At 27.3% G+C, this 22,429-nt stretch overlaps 1 protein-coding gene across 3 annotated transcripts in view; it reads right to left on the reverse strand.

The window, feature by feature from the left end:
* Window positions 1-22,429, reverse strand: part of LOC101238762 (uncharacterized) — a 161,455-nt gene that overhangs the window by 62,942 nt on the left and 76,084 nt on the right. For all 3 annotated transcript variants that reach the window (XM_065800743.1, XM_065800744.1, XM_065800745.1), the window contains 4 exons: window positions 19,311-19,467; window positions 11,811-11,848; window positions 6,251-6,508; window positions 161-859 (listed from right to left, as the gene is read on the reverse strand). In XM_065800743.1, coding sequence (XP_065656815.1) covers window positions 161-859; window positions 6,251-6,508; window positions 11,811-11,848; window positions 19,311-19,467 — 1,152 coding nt within the window. The remainder of the gene's footprint in view (window positions 1-160; window positions 860-6,250; window positions 6,509-11,810; window positions 11,849-19,310; window positions 19,468-22,429) is intronic.

Consider the following 22,429-nt stretch of genomic DNA (forward strand, 5'->3'; position numbering starts at 1 on the left):
TACTGCATTATATCAGGAAGGAAAAGAGGAATTTCAAAAAAAAACCTAAAAAACTTTGCACTTTGATTTTTTTTGCGTTAATTCGAGCCTATGTGCAGGCTTGGAAAATCAGATTTACTTTGCATATCTCATTAATAAAAATTTTTTAAAACAGACAAACCTCGCATCCATCTGACATCCACTTGTTAAACTTTTCATTCCAATAATTGCATTCAACACAAAAAGATTTTATTTCATAATAAAATGCCCCTATAAATTCCTTTTTATCAAATGTATATGGGTTTATCTCAAATATTTTATCTGGCATTGGACCATTATAAAAGTATGATAAGTAAAGAATTGTTCTATTTAAAAAAGAATATGTTGAGTTAATAAAATCCCACATAATGACTGATCCATCATCCATAAGTCTGCATTTTTGATTTCTTTGAATATTTAGAGAATGATTTGCACTTGGACTATTGTTCCCCAAAGTGAGAACTGTGCCATCTCTATTTGAAATGTTTAGTTTAATGTCATAATCACTTGTTTTTGGAATTTTCCCATATTGGATGTAAACAATCAAATTAGTCCTGTTGTGTGGGTCATTTAACGGAGTAATTTTAAGCAGAAACTTACATTCCACAGATTGTAACTCAAGCAGTGCCAATTGAACATCATTTGGTATCAATAATGAAACATTTTGACCTTTTATTTTTTCTGGAATGTTTTTTATAGATATATTTACAGTTGATGACAAGTTTTTCACTTCAATTTTTTTTCCAGTTGTCATGCTCAAATAAATTATTTGAGATTCTGATACAATATTTTTTGAACGTTCTAAGTCCCATGTAAATAACTGGTTCTTCATATTTATGTTCTAAATATAAATCAAAACAAAAGTAACCAAAGTTTAAAATTTTGTATTACACTAATGTATTATATATATAATTATATATCAATATGTTAACTGAGTATTATTAAAAAAAAAAAAAAAATTTAAAGTTTATATCAGCCTGATTCCTTAAGCAAAAAAACATATATATACAGCAAAAACAATAAGAACAACAAAAACAACAACAACAACAACACAAATAAAATAACATTAACCGTAATTCCTGCTTGGTTGTGACTGTTAAAGTAACATAGGGTCATGCAGGGTCAGGTCAAGCATTATCATAAAAAAAATTTAAAATTTTGAATGTTTGTAGTTAGTTTAGTAGTTAGTTTGAGTTGTCTTTCTTTGTCAATCTTTGCTCATTTATTTTGGTTTCAAACAATTTCTTAATTAATGTTAGCTAATATTGGTGCCTGCCTTTTCAACATAACCCAAATGAACAACACCTGTTGTTTTGAAGAAAATGTGGATCATATTTTTCCTGATCCACATTTTCTTCAAAACTTTCACTGATCCATCTAGCGCTGATAACCCCTTTGTAATAATATCACAGTCTCCATGGGCCATTTCTGAATAGGGTTAAACTCTATTCTTGTGATTTTGATTGGTAAAATCACAGGGTATACAAAATGATAATAGCTTTATTTTTTTCAAGAGAATTGTGAATATTTTTATTGATTGTGAAACAATTAATTGATGTCAGGGCTTCAATTATATCATGGGTTGCATGAGGGTTTTTTAAATAATATAAATGGTATGTTTTTGACTCTCTCTATCATCTTGAAATAAAGCAGCCCACTACATTTTATATACTCGCAACAGTACTATATTTTGGTGCTTGGTCACCATGAACTAATACCAATTCATCAGTTATTCAATGTGCTTGAAGAGTAGAGCATGAAATATGTATATGAATATATGTATAATATATGCTCATTATTCAATTTATGCATTCTGAAATTTTTTTTTCAAATGTGTCTTAAAATAAAAATTGAACAACTTTTTTAATACACAAGCAAAAAATTTCAATAAGTACTTAAAATGTTCATAATTAAATACAGTTTAAGGTGATATATAAATATTTAATTATTTTCTGCTTTAACATTAAATAAAAAGTTCCAAAAAAATTTCTAATAACCAAAGTATTCTTAAAAAAATGCAGAAAATAATAAAAAGTAATTTTAATTTAAAAATTAGAGAAAATTTTATTATAAAAGTCAGTTATAAAGTTTTTAAATTAAAAGTTAACTATTGATTAAAAATTTAAACTTTTTTTTTTATAATTTGTTTTAATTTTTTGTCAAATTAATTGCTCGAACTCATTCACAATAGATACAAAATTTATTTTTCTATTCTCAGATGATATACAATGGAATGTTTCTCATAACTCGAAGGTTTATGGAGAGGAACAGCTTTCCATTATGGTTTATGGAGAGGTACATTTAGCTTTCCATTGTTAAATTAAAGACCTAAGAAGCTTCAAATCTCCAGGAATTTTTTTTTTTGCAAAGTACATTATGACCTGAACATCATTTACCATATTTATTTAACTTATTTGTTTTAACAAAATTAACCATAAAACTATAAAAAAATATAAACACAAAAGTATAAGCCAGAAAAAGAAGATATCAACCTGTCTCATCAATAGGGCGCTCTAGAGAAGCATAGTGAAAAAAAATTTCTCTCAGAAACTTGCTCCCTGGCAGTTTTCCCATTTGTTCATCTATTTTGTGATAAAATACAAAATATCAAGTCGTTTAGTCATGTTTAAACCTTGCCACCAGCTCCCTGAATTTTCTTATTAAAAGTTATGTTAGCCCTTTTTCTAAACTAATCTAAATATTTTTCTAAACTTTTTCTAAACTTTTTTTTTAGGAAAAAAATTTAATGAAAGAAGTTAAACAAGAATTACTCATCAGACAGAAGCAGACTGTATTGTTTGTTTGAAAAACATTTTGTTTATTTTAAAATTTTTCAAGCAAATATATGACAAACAGATTTGATTAAAACATATTATGTGAAATTTTGTAGCGCAGTATAGTGTATATATTACACTATAATACGGAATCATTAGTTTTGAAGGAACTGTTAAAAATGATCATGAACAGACCTGTCCTCAGGAAAGATATTGACATCTGGATATTAGAAAAACCATTAACTGAATTACTACCAACAAGAATTCCTTTGAAGGGAGATGTGCTGTGTTTCTTTTTCTTTTTGAAGGACGAGCCGATGAAACAAACCAAACATGTCAGTTGTAATAGTGCTATAGCTGAAAAAGTTGTAATGGAAATTCAAAATCAATGGGATAAAGCTGGAATTGCAATACAACGCAAAGACAAAGTTAAAGCTAAAATATTGGATCTCTATAATATTTATAGAACACTCCAGAAGAAAAAAGGATGTCAATCAAATGAAGCAAAGGATAAACTGTTTATTGAAGATATGAAAAAATACTTTTATATTGTTCACCAAGATGCTCAAAACAAAATAGAAATGGACCGGCTTCATGATAATGAGCAAAAAAAAGAAGATGTTGAATTTCTTACAGCAGCTAAATCTCAATAAAGAGTTATTTTAGGATCAGAAGACAAAAAGTACAAATGAAAAGTTTCTCAAAAAATACAGAGAGTGAGAATTGAATTGGCAAGAAAAATGGCTGAAGAACTGAGAAGTCAAAATAATCTGGCAGCAACAATCAGTACCAATCCTGAAATGACAAGTGTTGACTCCCCCAACTCAGACATAGAATCAGAAAAGGATATTAGTGTTACATGTAGTTCAGACGAATGTGAAGATGAAGATTTTGAATGTCAGGAAGCTGATACTGTAAAAAACAAAACCAAACCTGACAGAGAAGACAAAATTACACTGGATCTTCCAAGAAATCCTTTCAAAAGTGACAAAATTTCAACAATGGTGGACTGTTTGAATTTATCAATCTATAAAGAAGGTAAACTTCTTGGGGTTCCAGTTATCTTGGATGGAACTGGTGCTACAATGGCTAATAGTAGCTATTCTCTTGTAGTCAAGTGGAAAGTAGAACAGTCCATTGTTGGTCTTGTTTTCAATACTACTGCATCATATTCAGGATGGAAAAATGGTGCATGTGTACAGTTGGAATTGAAACTAAACAAGAAAGTATTATATTTTGCTTGTCGACATCATGTAATGGAGAGAATTTTGTGTTCCGCATGGCAACAGATTTTTGGTCTATGATCCAGTCCGGACACCCCTGAATTCATGGAATTTAAAAAATCTTGGGATACAATAAAACAACGATCGAATTTCAAAATTATAAATATTACTGATCGACGTCTCAACCAACAGAAGGAAAATGTTGTTAATTTCTTGCAACAAATCTTGGCCTCAGAAGATAACATAATGCCTAGTGATGACTACAAAGAATGTGCAGAACTTGTGCTCATACTTCTAGGAGAATTGCCTCCTCGTGAAGTGTACTGGCTCAAGCCTGGTGCACACCATCATGCACGCTGGATGGCAACTGTTATATATAGTGTTAAAATGTATGCTTTTGGTTATCAGCTGAATTATGATCCTAAAAAAATGGAAAAGTTGCGTCGTATTTGCACATTCAATGCCCTATTTTTTGTGAAAGCGTGGTTAGACGCCCCTTCTGCAGCCAATGCACCATCAAATGATCTTCAGTAATGGCATGATCTACATATGTTCAAGAAAATTGACCCCGAGGTAGCTGGAGCAACAATTTCAGCATTGAACAGGCATATGTGGTATCTGGCAGAAGAAACGGTCACATTTTCGCTTTTTTCAAATTTGGTGTCAGATTTGGAAAAAAAACAAATTGCCAGACAACTTATCAAAGCAAAAAAAGACAAACCACAAGGTGTCTGTCTTCCCACAGCTAGTATCCTCAACAAAATTGGTACATCTGACTGGCAAGAAATCCTGGCTCCTGTTCAATTTTCTTGGAATTGAAACAGCCGGGTTGCACTTGCCTCCAAAGCAGTGGGAAACCGACAATAATTTTCAAGAAGCGGCAATGTTTATACGTCATGCAAAAGTTGTCAATGATTTAGCCAAGAGGGCAATGAAGCTCATCACAGACTTTGAAAATACTTTAATAAGAGACGAAGCACAAAAACAATATATGTTACAAGTGGTGGAACAACACCGGCGCAATGTACACCGGCACAATGTACCAGATTTCAGAAAAAAAAAACTGAAAAATCTATGAAAAAACTTACATAATTGTTTTTCCGAATACGGCTGGGTCAGTATTTTTCTTAGGCTTAACATTATCATATCATGGTAGCTAGGCTAGATCATTGTTTACACCTAAATTTTGATTGCTTAAATTCAACTTTTAATAACTCTAGTTCACTTCGAACAATTTATGTTACTATTTCAATGTTAAACAATGTGACAAACACTTTTGTCATGGTGGCAAGGCTTAGAGTTATTTTAAAATCTTGAAGTATGATTTTTTTCACTTTAAATACTGAAAGGAATGGGAAAACACCCAGGGAGCAAAGTAATTTTGAAAAAAAAATTTGGAGCACCCTACTCATCAACAAGCATTATAGAATTTTATTTTTGTTTCCCAATATAGTTTACAAGAGTCTGCAACTATAAAATTAACTGTAAAAATTAAAAAATTGCAACCTTAGAGTGAACTTGTAAAAACTAAAAAAATTAAATGTTCATAAGAACAAATTTTTTAAGTTAAAGCCTAATTATTTTATTTTGAACAATAAATTTAGGAATTAACAGTTATTATCAAAAAATATTAATAGTATTTAATTGTCATGACATTTGTCATAAATTTCATTTGGCATTGTTATGACAATTTTTTACAGATTAAACTAAAAATAGTAGTAATAATAAATAATAATAAAGAAATATTAGATGTATATCCATGTACCACATATGAATAGATATGTAAATTGGTTCTATAATAAAAAGGTTGTGATTATCATAGATGTAGTTTCATAGTTGTATGTAGTTGTTGACAACAAAAGGAAGCACTTGTAACACATTAGGTGACAAAATGATATTATAAAAGCATAAGCACTAATATTTCATATGTAAAAATCTGTATATTTTGTTTTACTATGAAAGTAAAGGTAAAGCTGAAACCACTAAAAATAGTTTCAAACATATGAAAATAATTTTTAAGTTGTAACTTTACCTTGAACTAAAAGCTACCTAACAAGAATGACTCATGCATCCATATAAAATTTTACCATCAAAGAATTGTTGGAACTCCAAAATTTTACATTAAAAAACTGTAAAATTCACAGGGTGTTGTACTGGGTGTTAAATTTACAGGGTGTAAGATAAAACAACAAAGGAAAATATAAATATAACAACAAATTTCTAACAATAACCTACATTAACAACAACGCTAGAGTGCTTGATAGATTCATTTAAAAAACTATTAAGACTCGGAAGAGTAAATCCCGATTGTTCATACACTTGTGATGAACTTGTTGAAGTATTTTCTTTAGAATTTCCATAAACTTTTTTTACAAAAAAACGAAACCCAGGCGTGTCACCTATTATTGGATCTTCATTTTCTGCAATAAAGTACTGCAAAGCTTTCAAATAAACTTCCAAAGATTGTAATAATTTTATTGATCCTTCGTTAATCTTTAACAAAAGTAAAAGGTTAAATTAAAAAATTTTAATAAAAATTTAAAACATATTACTTTTTTTTTAAAATAATAAAACTAATAATTAAAAAAAAAACTAAAAACAAATATATTTAAAAGCAATACGTAGTTATATGTTTTTGCCCAAATTTAATATATGTTATCGAAAAAATCGATTTTTAAATCAATTTTAAAATCATTTTTTTTAACTATCTCTAGCATTTTAGTTAAACTTGTTGCTAAGCAAACATTTCTTGCTGCTAAGCAAATATTTCTTTTTACCTAAGCCTAATCTTTAATAATTTATTTTCACTTTCTACAAGCAATTTTTATTGACTTTTGTATGCTACAAGCAACCACTATTTACTTGCTACAGACAAATACTATTATTGCATACTTGGTACAGGCAGTCAATATTTATGTGCACTTGCTGTCACTATTTATGTGTACATATTAAAACAAAGAAAGTATTAAAGCAACATAAAAGTCTATGAATTAAAAGCATTAAAATTAAAGAATGAAAAAACTAAAAAGAAAGTTAAAATAAAAAAAATCGTTTTCAAAGATCAAAAATATACACAGAAATACTACAAGCAACCACTAATACTTTCACTTTCTACAAGTAACCACTATCTACTTGCTACAGGCAGCCACTATTTATGTGTCCTTGCTACAGACAACCACTATTTATGAATACTTGCTACAGACAACCATTATTTATGTGTACTTACAACAGGCAGTCACTATTTACATGTACATGCTACAGGCAGTTACTATTTACGTGTACTTGCTACAGGCAGCTACTACTTTTGTGTACTTGGTACAGGCAGTCACTGTTTATGTGTACTTGCTACAGACAGAGCTGCTATTTATATTAAAACAAAGAAAATGGTAATGTAAGATTAAAGTCTTTATGAACTTAAAAGATTAAAATTAAAGAATGAAAAAATTGAAAAAAAAGTTAATAAAAAGATTGTTTTTAAAGATCAAAAATATTCACAGAAAAAAAATTAATGAGTAGAAGGTTATTAAGCAGGTTGGAGCAATCATTGGATTACACCAATGATTGAATCATCAAATTCACTGAAAACCATTGAAAATGACTGTAAATTTACTAAAAACAAAAGTTAGCAGCAGTATTAGAGCAGCAAAAAAAGGAGGTTAACTGGACTACTATAACATGCTATACATGTTTAGTATACTACCTTCCACTACCTGGGTTAATAAAGCATACTTACACAATGTCTGTAAGGGGAAAAAAAAATTATTTAAGATTAATAAGAACTTATTTAAGATCTTGCCCATACACTACAAAAAAATTTTAAACAAGAAATACAAATTGTAAATTCAATAAATAAAAAGCAAAAATATCTGGAAAGCAACCACGTTTTTTTTTAAGGAAAAAAATGAGATCACTTGATAAAGGAGTGGAAAGAGTAGGGCTGGATTATTATCACACTTTTATAAGTAACATGTAATCAAGTACAGCGTGCCACATGCCACATGCTCCACTGCCTTGTAGGAGAAATAAACATTGATTTAAAATAGCCCTATGTCTCTACCCCTTTAACGTAATGCAGATAGTAAACAACCGGGGCTGGTATTTGACCCGGGCCAAAGCTGGGTTTATGGTTGGGGCTGTATAAATACTTTTGTATATTGATATGATATATAAAAATAAGTCAGCATGCACCAATGTTTATGCAGTCCCGTCTGTAGAACCGGCCTTGGCCAGAGTCAAATACCAGCCCTGGTCGTTTACTAAATGTAGATGTTAACTGCACCCTAAGTATAATCTTCTATAAAACCTCTAAAATAAAGAATTTAGGAGTAAGCAGAAAACTAGAGCTGACCAGCCTTGCTACTCTTCTTTGTCTAATAGGCTAGTATAGATGCAAACATTTACATTGATTACATTTATTCCTAAGATGATAAAATAAAAATAGATTTAAAAAAACTTTTTAACTTTTATCTTTTTGCAAGGCGGTTTGAGAGATCAGACAGAGCTCTGGCTTTGTAAGATTCGGATACAAACACTTTTCTTATTTTCCCAGCCATAAAGTAACTTCTTGCATGTTTACATTGTATCTCTAAGACATTAAATTTTAATGATTTAGTGGAGTGGAACATATAAATATGCTATTTTTCAATATAATGTTTAAGGGTTGTACTGATATCCAAAAAACTTAATGTAATAATTAAAACTAATTAGTTAAAAAAAACAATTCATAAACGATGGAAAACTATTTTAAACATTTTTTGCATTTCAGTCTTAACGGGTATTATCCTTTAAATAAAAGACAACATTAGTTGCTTAGATACCAATTCTCTAGTTAATCAGGTTTGAATTCTCTGACTGTTCTATTATGTGCTTTTATATAACACCACTTAAGCCAACCTCTTTATTTATTGTATTTATTTATTGTAGTTCACCATCTTCTCAAGGCTGCAATTTACTTGATGTTATATCTGATCAAATTAATTGAGCCTTTTCTCTCTATTCAGAAACTATTATTTTTATTATTGATTATTATTACTTATTTTAATGCACAGCACACTGATTGGCTCTAGTCTCATTCTGCTAATGTTAAAGCTCAAATTTTTTGTTTTCTCAATCTTTTACTTATTTAACTTTGTGACGCGTTTAGTTAACATAGTGATTTCCAGATAATTCTATTCACTTACCATCACTCCTTGATTTTTATTTTCTTAACAATTATAACCAAAAAATGCTATTTATATATATTGTATATTATACATTAGATGGAAACAATAAAGCAAGGGCTATTGCTCTTGACATATCGTGGATTGTAATCAATCATTCAGTGCAATGGCTTCCGGAATGGCGGATGCTTTTTAAAAACGGAAGATTTTATAAAAGAAAAAAGAAGGTTTTTAAAAAGGTTTTGAAGAAAAATAAAAGGAAAAAGTATAGACAAGTTAAATTGAAGAAAGTAAAGAAAAGGAAAGAAAAATAATAATAATAATAAAAATGCAAGTAACATTAAAAGTAACATTAAAAAATTGGAAACCAAAAGAAAACAAGTAAACAAAAAAAAAAAGAGATTTCAAAACAAGTAAACAAAAAATAAAAAAAATAAATAAATAAACTGAAAGAAAAAATGTAAGAATCGAATAATATTCAAAAAAGAACTTTTAAAAAAAGAAAACGGACAAGAAAAAAAAAAGACATTTTATAAGTTTTAATTGTTTTTTACAGTATCTTATATTGAAATATATTTTTGTATATTGTTTATAATGTTGTGTACTTTTAATCTTTGTTTAGTTTTTTTATGTACTTTTCTGCTTTATTTGTGCCTTGTGCGATGTTTATATGTGCGATGTTTATATTCTCATGTATTTTTATTATATTATCGTATATATCATTATAATGTCATATTCTTGTGTGCATAAGTTTAGTTTTTTTGTATATTATAAATTATTTTTTTACAATAAATGTTTGTATCATGTGGTAGGCTGTTACGTTTTGTCAGTATATATTGTTTGTAAATTCCCCTGTCTGTACTTATATATTAAAATGTTGTTTGAAAATTAATATTGACTTTTTAATATTATATAATTACTTTATTATTGTAATTATTTTATTTTATTTTAATATTATATAATTACTTTATTATTATAATAATTGTCGCTTAATTTTTTAATATTATTGCTATTATTATTCTTAATATTATTATTATTTCTATTGGTATTTAAAATCTATTTTTTCTATTTGCTTTTTACTTACGATTAATCGTAAGTAAAAAACAAATACTAATCTATTTATTTCAACTTTATTTTATTTTTTACTTTCCACTTTGCTAGAGTTTCTGTATTGCTGCTGTTTTTATGTTTACTTAATTTTTAATTTTTTTTTTTAGTTATTATTGGTGTCGTTTTAGTTTTTAAATTTTATTTTTTATAAGTTTGGTTTTTATCAAGTTTTTTTTTGTGGTTTTTTGTGGTTTTTTGTTTGAGTTTTGTTATTATTATTTGTTATTCGTATTATATCATATTATTATATTACTTATATAGTTTTAACTTTGGTTATAAATCTTATGAATATTAATTAATCATTGTCAGTTTCTTTATGATAACTGTTTTTTATCTCACAGTAGGTTGTTACTTTATGCCAGTTTTTAACTGTTTGTAACTTTTCTTATTTGTGTATATAATATTCAGTTTTTGTTTTGAAATCTATTAATGATCACATTAATTATCATTATTATTATTCTTATCATTATCTTCTTATCATTATTGTTATTTTTATCGTTATTATTGTTGTTATCATTATCAATATTATTGTTTTTTTGTTTTATTTGTTTGTTTGTTTTTTGTTTTGTTTTTTAGGTGTCACTCCATTGACTAGTTTTTAACTATATGAGTAACACCTAACCTTATTTATGTGAGTTTATAAATATTATTGTAAATTTTCATATTTTATGGTGAAATAAATGTATGTATGTAGAGTAATTAAAGATCATAAAGAGAGTTTCAAGAGTTTTTGATGTGTTTTTTTAAGATAAAGTTTAAAAACATATTGTTCATGCTGTTAGACTTGATCAAGCTTGAACTAGACTTGGTCAAGCTCATACTAGACTTGGTCTAGCTTGAATTACACTTGGCAAGCTTTGCAAGCTAAAATGGCATCAGCAGAAAGATATTTTGAAATAGAAAGAAACTTCCTTATATGACAGATCTGATTGCTAATAAATAATCAGTTTCACAATTGTCTGGGTCATATGTTGCTCATATCATACATCAATCTAAATCTAAATGTATTAGCTCTGCATAAATATAATATGTTTGCTATTTCTAAATCTGAAAAAAAACCAGACTTCATAGAAAATATTTTTAACTAAACTCAAACATGGCTGATGTAACTTAATTTGAACAAATGCAAAATCAAGCAATTTGAACAAACTCTTCGTATTGATATTATGGATAGCCAATAAATCAAAATTTAGAAAAATAATTCAGTATTCAAAATTATACAAATTTAAAGTATGAAAGCCACTCCTATTGCTGCTACCAAATCTGAATTGCTGCTACCAGAACTACATTGCTGCTACCAAAACTACATTGCTGCTACCAAATCTGAATTGCTGCTACCAGAACTACATTGCTGCTACTAAAACTAAATGCATGCATACATACATACCTTTGTCTACAGAGATTCAAACCTATAGAAAAACTTTATACAACATTAACAATCTTATATATTCTTAGAAAAAGAAAAAAAAGTATGAACAAAAAGAATTATTTCTTATAAATATTTTTATCAATAAAAAAATAAAAACCTTTTTAGATGTTGAGAACTCATTTCCACTTTTAAAGTCTTGATGAAAAAAATTAAACAAAAAATTATATTATTACCTGTGTGCATATAAATAAAAAAATTGCAATATATGTATATATATATGCATATATATATATATATATATATATATATATATATATATATATATATATATATATATATATATATATATATATATATATATATATATATATATATATATATATATATATATATATATATATATATATATATATATGTATATATGAAAATAAACAAAAATAAAAATTTATTTTAAAATGGATAAACCGCAAGAATAATTTAAAAAATAAAACAATTTACATTTATTTAGTTTTTAGAAATTAGTTTGTAACACTTAAAACCACAGACTTGTGTGTATGCGTGTGTGTGTATATATATATATATATATATATATATATATATATATATATATATATATATATAGATATATATAAAAATATATATATATGCATATTATCGCAAATGGTGGGCACTTTGTTTCAACTGTTCAAAAGAAGTTTTTAAAAAGAAAAAAATAATATAGTGTAAATGAAACTGAATAATAAAATCAATTAAAAATAAAAACAAGAAAAAGAGGTGAAGAAAAAAAAAGGAAACAAAAAAAACTTAAAAGTAAAAGAAAAAAGTATTAAGGAAATAAGGAAAAAACCGAATACGAAAAAAAACTAAAAATCGAATAACAAAGAAAAAGAATAAAAGTATGTAAATAAAAAAAGAAGGAAAAAAAAACTTATATATAACTTATATTATTTTAACTGTATAATTAGGATTATTAGGTGTTTTTATGTTTTCATCTTGTTTGTTTTTTTTAATTATGTTAATTTATGTTTTGTAATATTTAATAATGTTGTTGTTGCTTTTATTTTTTGTTTATTTTATTTAGGTGTCACTCCTTTGACTAGTTTTAACTATATGAGTGACACCTAACCTGATTTTTAAAATTATAATTAAATTTGTAGTTTTTAAAATCTGGCTAAATAAATGAATAAATTAAATGAGTATATATATATGCTTTTATTTTTACTAGACTGATCAGAGCATGAAATGATTAGGAAATACTATTTTAAGTAGACTACAGTATTTTATTAAACAACTTTTTTTTTAGCAACTTTTTGGAAAAATTTTTTTATACAATTTAAAAATAATATATACACTCAATTCTCTTTTTATGCGGTAGTTCCTGGACAATCCACACAAAAAAAAATGGCACAAAAAAGAACATACATTTATATGTAAAATTATGGATACATTCTATTCACTCAAAAAACTCATAAAACCTAAATAATGACTTAAAACACATGAAAAGCTGCATAAAAAAGTATGAAAATTCATGGAAAATTTTTTAAATTATTGGATAACATCAAATTTTTTCTTTCATATTTTATTAAAAATAAAAAAAATAAATAACATAAACAAATCTTAATATTTCATTGAAAACATAAATAACATAAGAAAACTTAATTTGAAATCATATTAGAAAATTGTACATAGTAAAATATTTATCCCATCACTTGTCGCTGACTGATAATGTACAAATACGTTTGTGAACAGGTGCAAAATCACTTTTATCACTTGAAGATATAATGACCTCATCAGATCTGCATGCTAATGTACCATGAGAAATTTCTGCTGGTTTTTTTATCTTTGACAAGATAGTCGGTAATCAGACCCTTTGATGATTTGCCTAATTCTTTGTAAATTCTTGGTAGCCAGACATACAAAATTTCAGCTCACGTTAAAATTTCAAGGCGCATTCTGAATTATTGTCATTCACAAGGAAATGATGTTCTAATTTACTGGAAAGTTGGAGACCTTCTCGAATTAAATTTGCTGTGAGTGGGGCAGGTTCTTCTTCTGGTTCATTATCTTTTTCAAAATCTTCAAAGCAACTAATTCCACACTTTCCAAAATGTCATCATCACTTAGGGCTTTGTCCACAAGCAATTCTTCAACATCGTTTTCACCAAAAGTATCAAAACCTTCTCCACCAATTTCTTTGGCCTATGAAATAATTTCTAATGATATGTTTGTTATTTGATTTGAATCATTTTTTTTTGATATTCATTCAGGCCAAGTTGCTTTCCAACATTCATTTAATATTTGTGGTCTTATTTCAGCAATTGCTTAGGCAGAATAGTTTATACAGTCCAAAATAATAAATTTTTTCCAAACTTCAGTAGCTGTGGTTAGTTCTTTTTCAAGTTTATCAAAAATGAATTGAAAAGTGAACTTTACATAATATTTCTTAAAGGTGGAAATAATTCCCTGATCTAATGGTTGAATAAGGCTGGTTGTATTTGAACGGAAAAAAGCTAGTTCTATGTTTGGATGTTCTAAATTTGCATGACCTGGTGCATTATTAAGAATTAATCGAATTTTAAATTCAAGACGCTTCTCTTTCATGTATTTTTCGACTTCTGGTACAAAGCATTTGTCGAACCATTCAGTGAAAATTCACTGCAAAGCAAAAAAGTAACTCGATCTTTTGCAGCTTTAAAACCACTTGTAGTTTTTTTGGACTTTGCAATGTAGGTACACGTTGGCATCTTTTTCCAAAATAATCCAGTTTCATCTGCGTTAAAAATTTGATTGGCACAGTATCCTCCATTTTCGATAATTTTGGCTAGTTTTTCAGGATATTTTCTAGGAGCTTCTTTATCGACAGAAGCAATATTACCTTTTATCTTCAGGTTTTGAAAAGAATATCTTTTTAAAAAACCAGTAAGCCATCCTGTGCTGTCCAAAAACTGTGCATTATTCCCATTTGAAGATGTAGCTTGCTCTGATTCCTTTAACTGCAAGTAAAATTGAAGAGCTTTCTGTTAAATTAAATGCCCATCTATTGGAATTCTTTTTTGAGTTAAATCTTCAATCCAAATTGCGAGCGCCTGTTTTTTCTATTAGAGTGTCTCTTGAGTATGATGATATTTTAGCACTCAAATTTGTACCAGAAATGACAGATTTTCTTATTGCCGCTTCATTTTATTTTATTGCTCTGACTGTAGATTTGCCCAAATTAAAATGTTTACCTATGGCTGTAGATCCTTCTCCTTTTGCCAAACGATACAAAACTATAATTTTTTTTTCTAAGGAAATTGCACTCCTTTTCTGTTGTTATTTTTTTTGTTATTATCACGCATTTTTCTAAAATTAATAAAAACAATGGAATTTAAAGAAAAAAATTCTAGAAAAACGTTAAAAACTTACAATTCCTTCGAAAAAAACTTATGCCGAAGTAAAACCTTTTTCTCAGAGTTTAGATTTCTACTGACTAATACTAATAGTAATAAATAGCTGCATAGAACATTACAATTTACACATAATAAAAAATATGAAAAGAATTTCAATATATATATATATATATATATATATATATATATATATATATATATATATATATATATATATATATATATATATATATATATATATATATATACATTAGTGTAATCACTCTTCTTTATCTTAAGACTTGATTTTATTTCTGATCAAATTGACCATGCCCTTTCACTTTATCTTTTCGACTTATGTCTTTTTTTTCTGATCCTAGCAAAATCACCTAACTTGATTTGCAAAATGCTTTTAGAATATGCACAAAAAATGTGGGCTAAAATGATGCAGGATTTCATAAATTCAAAAGAAGATAGAACAAGATTTTGCTTAACTCTAGATGAACGGACATCTTAAAAAAAACCGACGTTATTTAAATGTGAATGTCCATGGTAAGAAACAGTTTTTGAATTTAGGTTAGTACCTGTTGACGGTACTAATTATCTAAGTGTCTAAATATCAATAAAGATATTATGTCTATAACAAGTGATGGGGCAGCTGTGATGCAAAAAGTTGGACAGCTTTTACCATGTAATCAGCAGTTGTGCTTCACACATGTGATACACTTAGTATCTTTTTTCCAGATTTTCAACATCTGAGAATTTCGTTTTTTAAGAAGATCAAATGATATTCTTCAAGTAAACGTGAAACAAGAATTTGAAAAACAATTGAAACTTATTATGGACACTAGAACTAGATGGAATAGCTTAGTCAAAATGCTTGAAAAGTTTAACAAGCTAAAAAATTTTGTTGATTAAAAACATTATCTCTGCACTTTTCTCAGTAAAGCTTACTGTTGAAGCCCTTTGTCAAGAAGATGCAAATCTGCTTCTTCTGATGCGGCATTTTCTTTTATGCTTGAAAATTTTGGATCTGATGAACTTTCATTAAAATTAAAGAAAACTAAATAACCCAAAGATGAACTAATGTGTCTGAAACTCTTCAGTTTTTACACAATGGCGAAAAAAGTGAGATTCAAACATCTTTCACTAGACCATTAAAAAAAATAATAGCAAAAATTATTAAAAACTTTGCATAAAGATTGATATTTAAGACTAAGATGGAAACTTCCTCAGGCAAGCAGTCAGAAGCTGATGATGTGATAGAAGTGACGTTGGAAGAACAAACTAAGCCCTTCACATTAATGCAAAAATTGGAGAACAAAATTCCGATGAATTTATTGTCCAACATAACGTCCAACCCAACTCATTAAATCTAAAATAATATTCTTTGAAGAGAATGGCATTCATGGCAATATATTGGAGTCTGTGTACTCATATTTGATTTTGATTCCACCATCAAGCGTGGAGTCTGAGTCTCCTCAAGGCATATTATAGGCAAATAAAACAATAATTTTATATTTTTTATCATTAAATGATATACCATATTACAATGTTATTGTACTAATTGAATTTGGTATAATTTCATATTCCATTTTTATTTTTAAAGAAAGTATTTTTTTATGCAATAAATAACAATGAATTATCTCAAATAAGTTATTTTTTTTTATTTTTAGAGACAAAAAAGTTTAAAATATTTTCGGAATTAAAATATTCCGAAAAAATTTAATTTCGAATTCCGAATTCCTATTTTTTTATTTTTTTCAAAATTTTCATTTCCTAACCATGCTGCCAAAATACATATAGGAATTAAAAGATGACAAAATGATTATTAGATAAGGAATTGACCCATCCTTAGAACAACACCAGCATAAAAAATATCTTTAAAAAACGCATATTCTTCTTTTCGTTTTAAAAGAGAAAAGTTTCTCTTAAAAAACCAAAAAAAAAGTGAGCTGAAAAAAAAATTAACTAAACCCCTATTTAAAAACATATTTTTAAAAAAAGCAGAAATAGTAAACAATTCTAATGAACTCATGTTATAATAGAATAATAGTATAGTAAACATATAAACAAATGTGTGAAAATTTACAGTAGCTAAGACATTTATGACTTCCTGTAATTTATATTCTCTATCTCTATAAATCTCAAATCCGGCCTTGTATCAAATACTGTTGCCATATCTAGAGCAGATATTCGAATGATGCCATTTTTCTTTTAGATAATGCAATAATGCATTGTAAACATAGTTGGACCTGCTCTTGCAGCCAACCTCTAACCATTATCACATTGTCGTAATGTTGCTTTTCTTTCTCTTTTCTACAAATACTATAATGGGCACTGCTCTAAAGGGCTAGCGTCTCTTGTGCCATCTACTAAAATTCATTCTTGTGTTACTCGTCATTCAATTAAGTCTCATCCTTTTTTTTGTGACTGTTCTAAGTGCTCCAAAAACTCTTATTCATCTAGTTTTTTTTCTCGAATACCGGTTCTTTGGAATTCGCTTCCTTCATCTTGCTTTCCTGATTCATATAATTTGCAATTCTTTAAGTCATCTGTCAATCGTTATCTTGCTCTACAATCTTCATCTTTTCTCTTTCAGTAACTTCCAACCTTAATTAGTGGCTGCTTGCAGCCTTGTTGAAAGCCAAGACATTTAAAAAAAAAAAAAATTTGAATATTTATTTCTGATGGGTATTACATTTGTTTCTGATGAATAATAAAATAGTGAGTAAAATGAAATAAATTTGTTAAGTACTTTTATATTAATGTTTGTATATGTATAGTATATATAGTTAATAAAAAAAAAGAATAAGAACAATTTTTAAGTTTTAACTATTTCTGTGTCTTCAAAGAAATGTTATTCAAAGATTACAACATTGTAGGTAACATAATGAGCAACCTCCTCAAATGTTGTGGTTGAAAAGATTAATATATTTAAGAAGCTTATAATTGAATTTCTCTAATTCATAAAGAAAAGTACCATCTAAGCTTTATATTAGGTAATAATCTACTTAATGTATAGGCTGTACATTAAATAAGTACAAAACATATCAAAATTAAAAAAAAAACTATACTCTGATTAGAAATAGTCCAAGTAACAAACAGCCATAACTTTAGTATTACATGTTACATCTTTTTATTTTGGTAAAGAATTCAAAAAAAAATTGCTACATGAAGACAAAAGTTAAAAACATTTATTTCATGAAAGCACAAGTATATATATCTATAACATTGTATATGGACTAGTGTGGTCCAAAATTTTTTTTCGAAAAAACCGAATTGAAATCCTTTATTACTAATAATCAACAAAACCAAAACTTGGAAAAAATTGAGGTGATTTGAAGCAAAAAAAAGTTCTTTAAAAGTATATCATGCTGGGTCTTAAAAGAAGCAAAATTATATAAAAAATTTAAAAATTATCATTAAAAAAACATTAAAAAAAGTCTAAAAAAATATTTTTTCAAATTTTTGTTTTTATTTTTAGTTAAAAATGTCAGTGAAAAAATTTTTTTTATAAAAAGATGATTATTTTTAAATTTTGTTTAAAGCTTCTCTTCTTTTGAGACCCTACATGATGTTTAAGGATCTTGTGCAACTTTTAAAAATGCTTCAAATCACCTCAAATTCTTGAAAAATATTTGTTTTGGGCCACCCTAGTATGTACTTATGTATGTATATATATATATATATATATATATGTATATATATATATATATATATATATATATATATATATATATATATATATATACATATATATATATATATATAGATGCAGTAGTGATGTAGTGGTAGAGTATTTGCCTCATAGGCGAGAAATTCCGAGTTCAATCCCTACCATGTCCATGATAGTACCACACTCAATTTGTTTCTCCGCGCAGAGAAACAAGTTAAGCGCAGTACTACCAGGGACATGGTTCTTGTTCATAGAGGCTCGTGTTTCAGAGTTATAGAGCTGAGAGAGGGTTGTAACCATAAAAAGTAGCCTCCTTAACTGTAGTGGCCTTCTCTGCCTTGGGGAGGTGAATGATTAAAAAAATATATATATACATCAATATGTACTTATGTACATACATCCACAAATATAAAATAACCATTAATCTTTCTCTGAAATATGCATACATACATGCATACAGACATGTGTGTATGTATATTAAAGTATTGAAATTTGCAAAAAAGAACTTAGTTGGTACATAAAAACTCAAAGTAGCTGGTATATAAAAGTACACAAGTCTAAAGTACACCTCTGATGTTCTTAATTAAATTTGAGATACAAACAAACTTACCAACTGAATTATTTGAATAAGAAATTGCATCAAACAAATTTGATATACAAGTGATGTAAGGTTGAGTGATAAAATCAAAAACATGAGGACCAACATTTTTGATATTTTCTTCTGATAGTAATGAAGCCATTTTTGTGACAATATCAATAGAATTAATCTAAATTTAAAGTTATATCCTTTTCAAAATTTGTGATATATTTTTCAATCACTTCTATTAAATCAATTGAACTGAAAATTTAAAGCTTTTAAAACTTTGTTATCAAGAAACTGTTTTGTATTCTTGTTGACTAATATTTCCTATAAAATTTTTTTTTTTTCCTTCAGTTTAAAGCAATTTTTATTTTACTCAAGTTTCTCTAAATAATTTAAGCTGATTAACTTCAATTAACTAACATTAACAATTAACTGACCAAATAATAGCAGTTATTGGTTTTACAATTTTTTTAACATTAAGTGCTTCATAACTTGATATTAAGTGCTTCATAACTTAATATTTCATAACTTAAACTGAAGAAGATCATAAGTCATTTTAAAACAAAAAAATTTATAATTTTAATAATAAGAAAACCATTAGAAAAATTTATAGAAGTACAGAGATAAAAGTTCTGATCAATTTTTTTTTCTGGGTTTCTGTCATAGTCATTATGCTTTTTTGTAAACTTTAATAAATTTCTTAAATTCTTGTTATTGTGGCCAAGAAAAAGTATTACTTGTTTGTTTGTCGTAAGTGTGTTTATGTTATGAAAAAATATTGTTTGTAATAGTTACAAAACTTGATGTAAAATTATGAAATTAACCACTCTTGAAGACAGACAAAAAAGATTTAATTCAACAATTTAAGCTTCTCAACAATTTAATCAACCTAATTGATTGGCACATATTGCTTTGCAGCATAACATCCAGAGCTTAACATCAAATCAGATTTCATCGCAAGATTGTCAGGAACTGCGAAATTAGACATAAGTTTTTTCACAACCGTGTAGTCAATGATTGTAATACTTTGCCAGATAATGTCATCGAGGCAACATCAGTTGATAAATTTAAACTACTACTGGACAGTTTTTAGTCATCTTAATAACAGCTCATCATTTACCCTAAATGTCACACAAAAGTGACCAACATACAAGTTGGGTATAGACACGTATACTCAGCTGATAATGAGTTTAACAAGGCTGTGGCTTTGTGTAACTTAATTAACTAACTAACTTATGGTTGTTATGGATTTTGAAAATAAATAAGCAACAGTAATTGAGTTGCACGAGACTGAAATAAAGACATCTGATATTGTTTGAACAACTGGATTCAAAGGTTTGCTGCCAAGTTCAATGCAATCCAGGGCATTTAATGTGTTTAGTGAGTTCAGTGTCATGAAGATTGTCACAAAGATGCTGAAACTTTGCTTTGCAATTTCAAAACATTTTTCTTACATGATAGTGCTTGCTTGTTGATGGTGCTCTTCATTATTTAGCATACAACTGCTAAAGAATGGCCATCAGAAATCTAGAGCTGCAAAAATCATTAGCAACACCCATTTTCTAGCTTCAGTTATGGTGTGAGCTAAGATCTGCATCATTGGAAAGACACTACTGGTCTTTATTGAGCAAAAGGTCAAGACTCTTTCTTTCTCTCTCTAAATATATACACACACACACACATATATATATGAATAAATAAATATATGTATATATATATATATATATATATATAAATATATATATATATATATATATATATATATATATATATATATATATATATACATATACATATATAATATATATATATATATATATATATATATATATATATATATATACATATACATATATAAATATATATATATATATATATATATATAGAGAGAGAGAGAGAGAGAGAGAGAGAGAGAGAGAGAGAGAGAGAGAGAGAGAGAGAGACTTTTATACTTAGCAACAACATACTTTTATCATAACTGTTATCAAACAATTTTAAACACATAAACATCTTGAAGGCATACACTACTTCCCTAGGAGTTCTGTTAAATATTTTTTCAAGATCCACAAATGCTGTTCACAAATCTTTTTTTAACTTATCTTACAATAGATATCGTATCAAGGAATCTTTGATATGAAACAACCTCTAGTGCATCATCATCTCCTTTCTAATCTTTACTTAAAAAGAAATAAATCTTCTAATTAAAGCTTAGCTAAAACATGAAACTAAATCTGAAATACTCAAATAAATTTTTTACAATTACATATTACTCTTAACCTTATGATTTAAAAACGTGTACTTGTTACTTCTTTACAATAATACAAATACTTGTTTATGATTATCACCACATAAGGTATGTGGTATATATGCAATAAATATCAAAAGTATCACACTCAAAGGGCTACAATCATGCCATAAGAGAGAGTATAGGTCTACTTTTTTTTTATGGTTGTCGATATATGAGTTTCAACAGGATAAAGTTTCATAACTTATTTTGTTTATGCTATTTTCCATGTTCATCAAATGAAATTTAATTCATCAGTCTGCTGCAAGTAATTTTAAGTTTTTTGATTTTTACCAGAACTTGTTACTCTAAGTAGACAAAAGTAAAAAATAAGCAACTCGAAGGTAAAGTAATTTAGATAGTGTTTGGATTATTTAGGTGAAAAAATTATTATAAAAAATTCAGATGGTTGTTAATGGTTCAAAATCTGGTCAATATTAATTTAATCAAAACTTTTGAATGGATTGGTCAACCAAGCTAAAGTTTAAAATCTTAGTTGCGTTTATACATAAAACCTGTGATTGGTTACAATTTGAAGCAAACCTGAAGTGTTAACCATTAGGTGATTTAATATGTTCCATTTTTCTGAGTGTGTTTTCTATACATTTACATTTTGATATACCAGACAGTAAAAAACAATGTTGAGGAGGTCTTGATACTTGTTTATACGTTTGGTGCAAAAAGTGTTAATGTACAAAGAATGAAAATGGTGTATAAAGAAAACAATTGGTGAAGACTAAACTTGTTTATTAAAAAAAAAAAGTTTGAATACTAAAAACAATCTTTGTTTTAATTTTGACTGTTTTTATTTTCATTGTTTTATTTAATGCTACATTATAATTGCAGGACTGTACATAGATTG

Source organism: Hydra vulgaris, chromosome 07 (genome assembly GCF_038396675.1).
Source record: "Hydra vulgaris chromosome 07, alternate assembly HydraT2T_AEP".
In the NCBI taxonomy this organism is placed as follows: Eukaryota; Metazoa; Cnidaria; class Hydrozoa; order Anthoathecata; family Hydridae; genus Hydra; species Hydra vulgaris.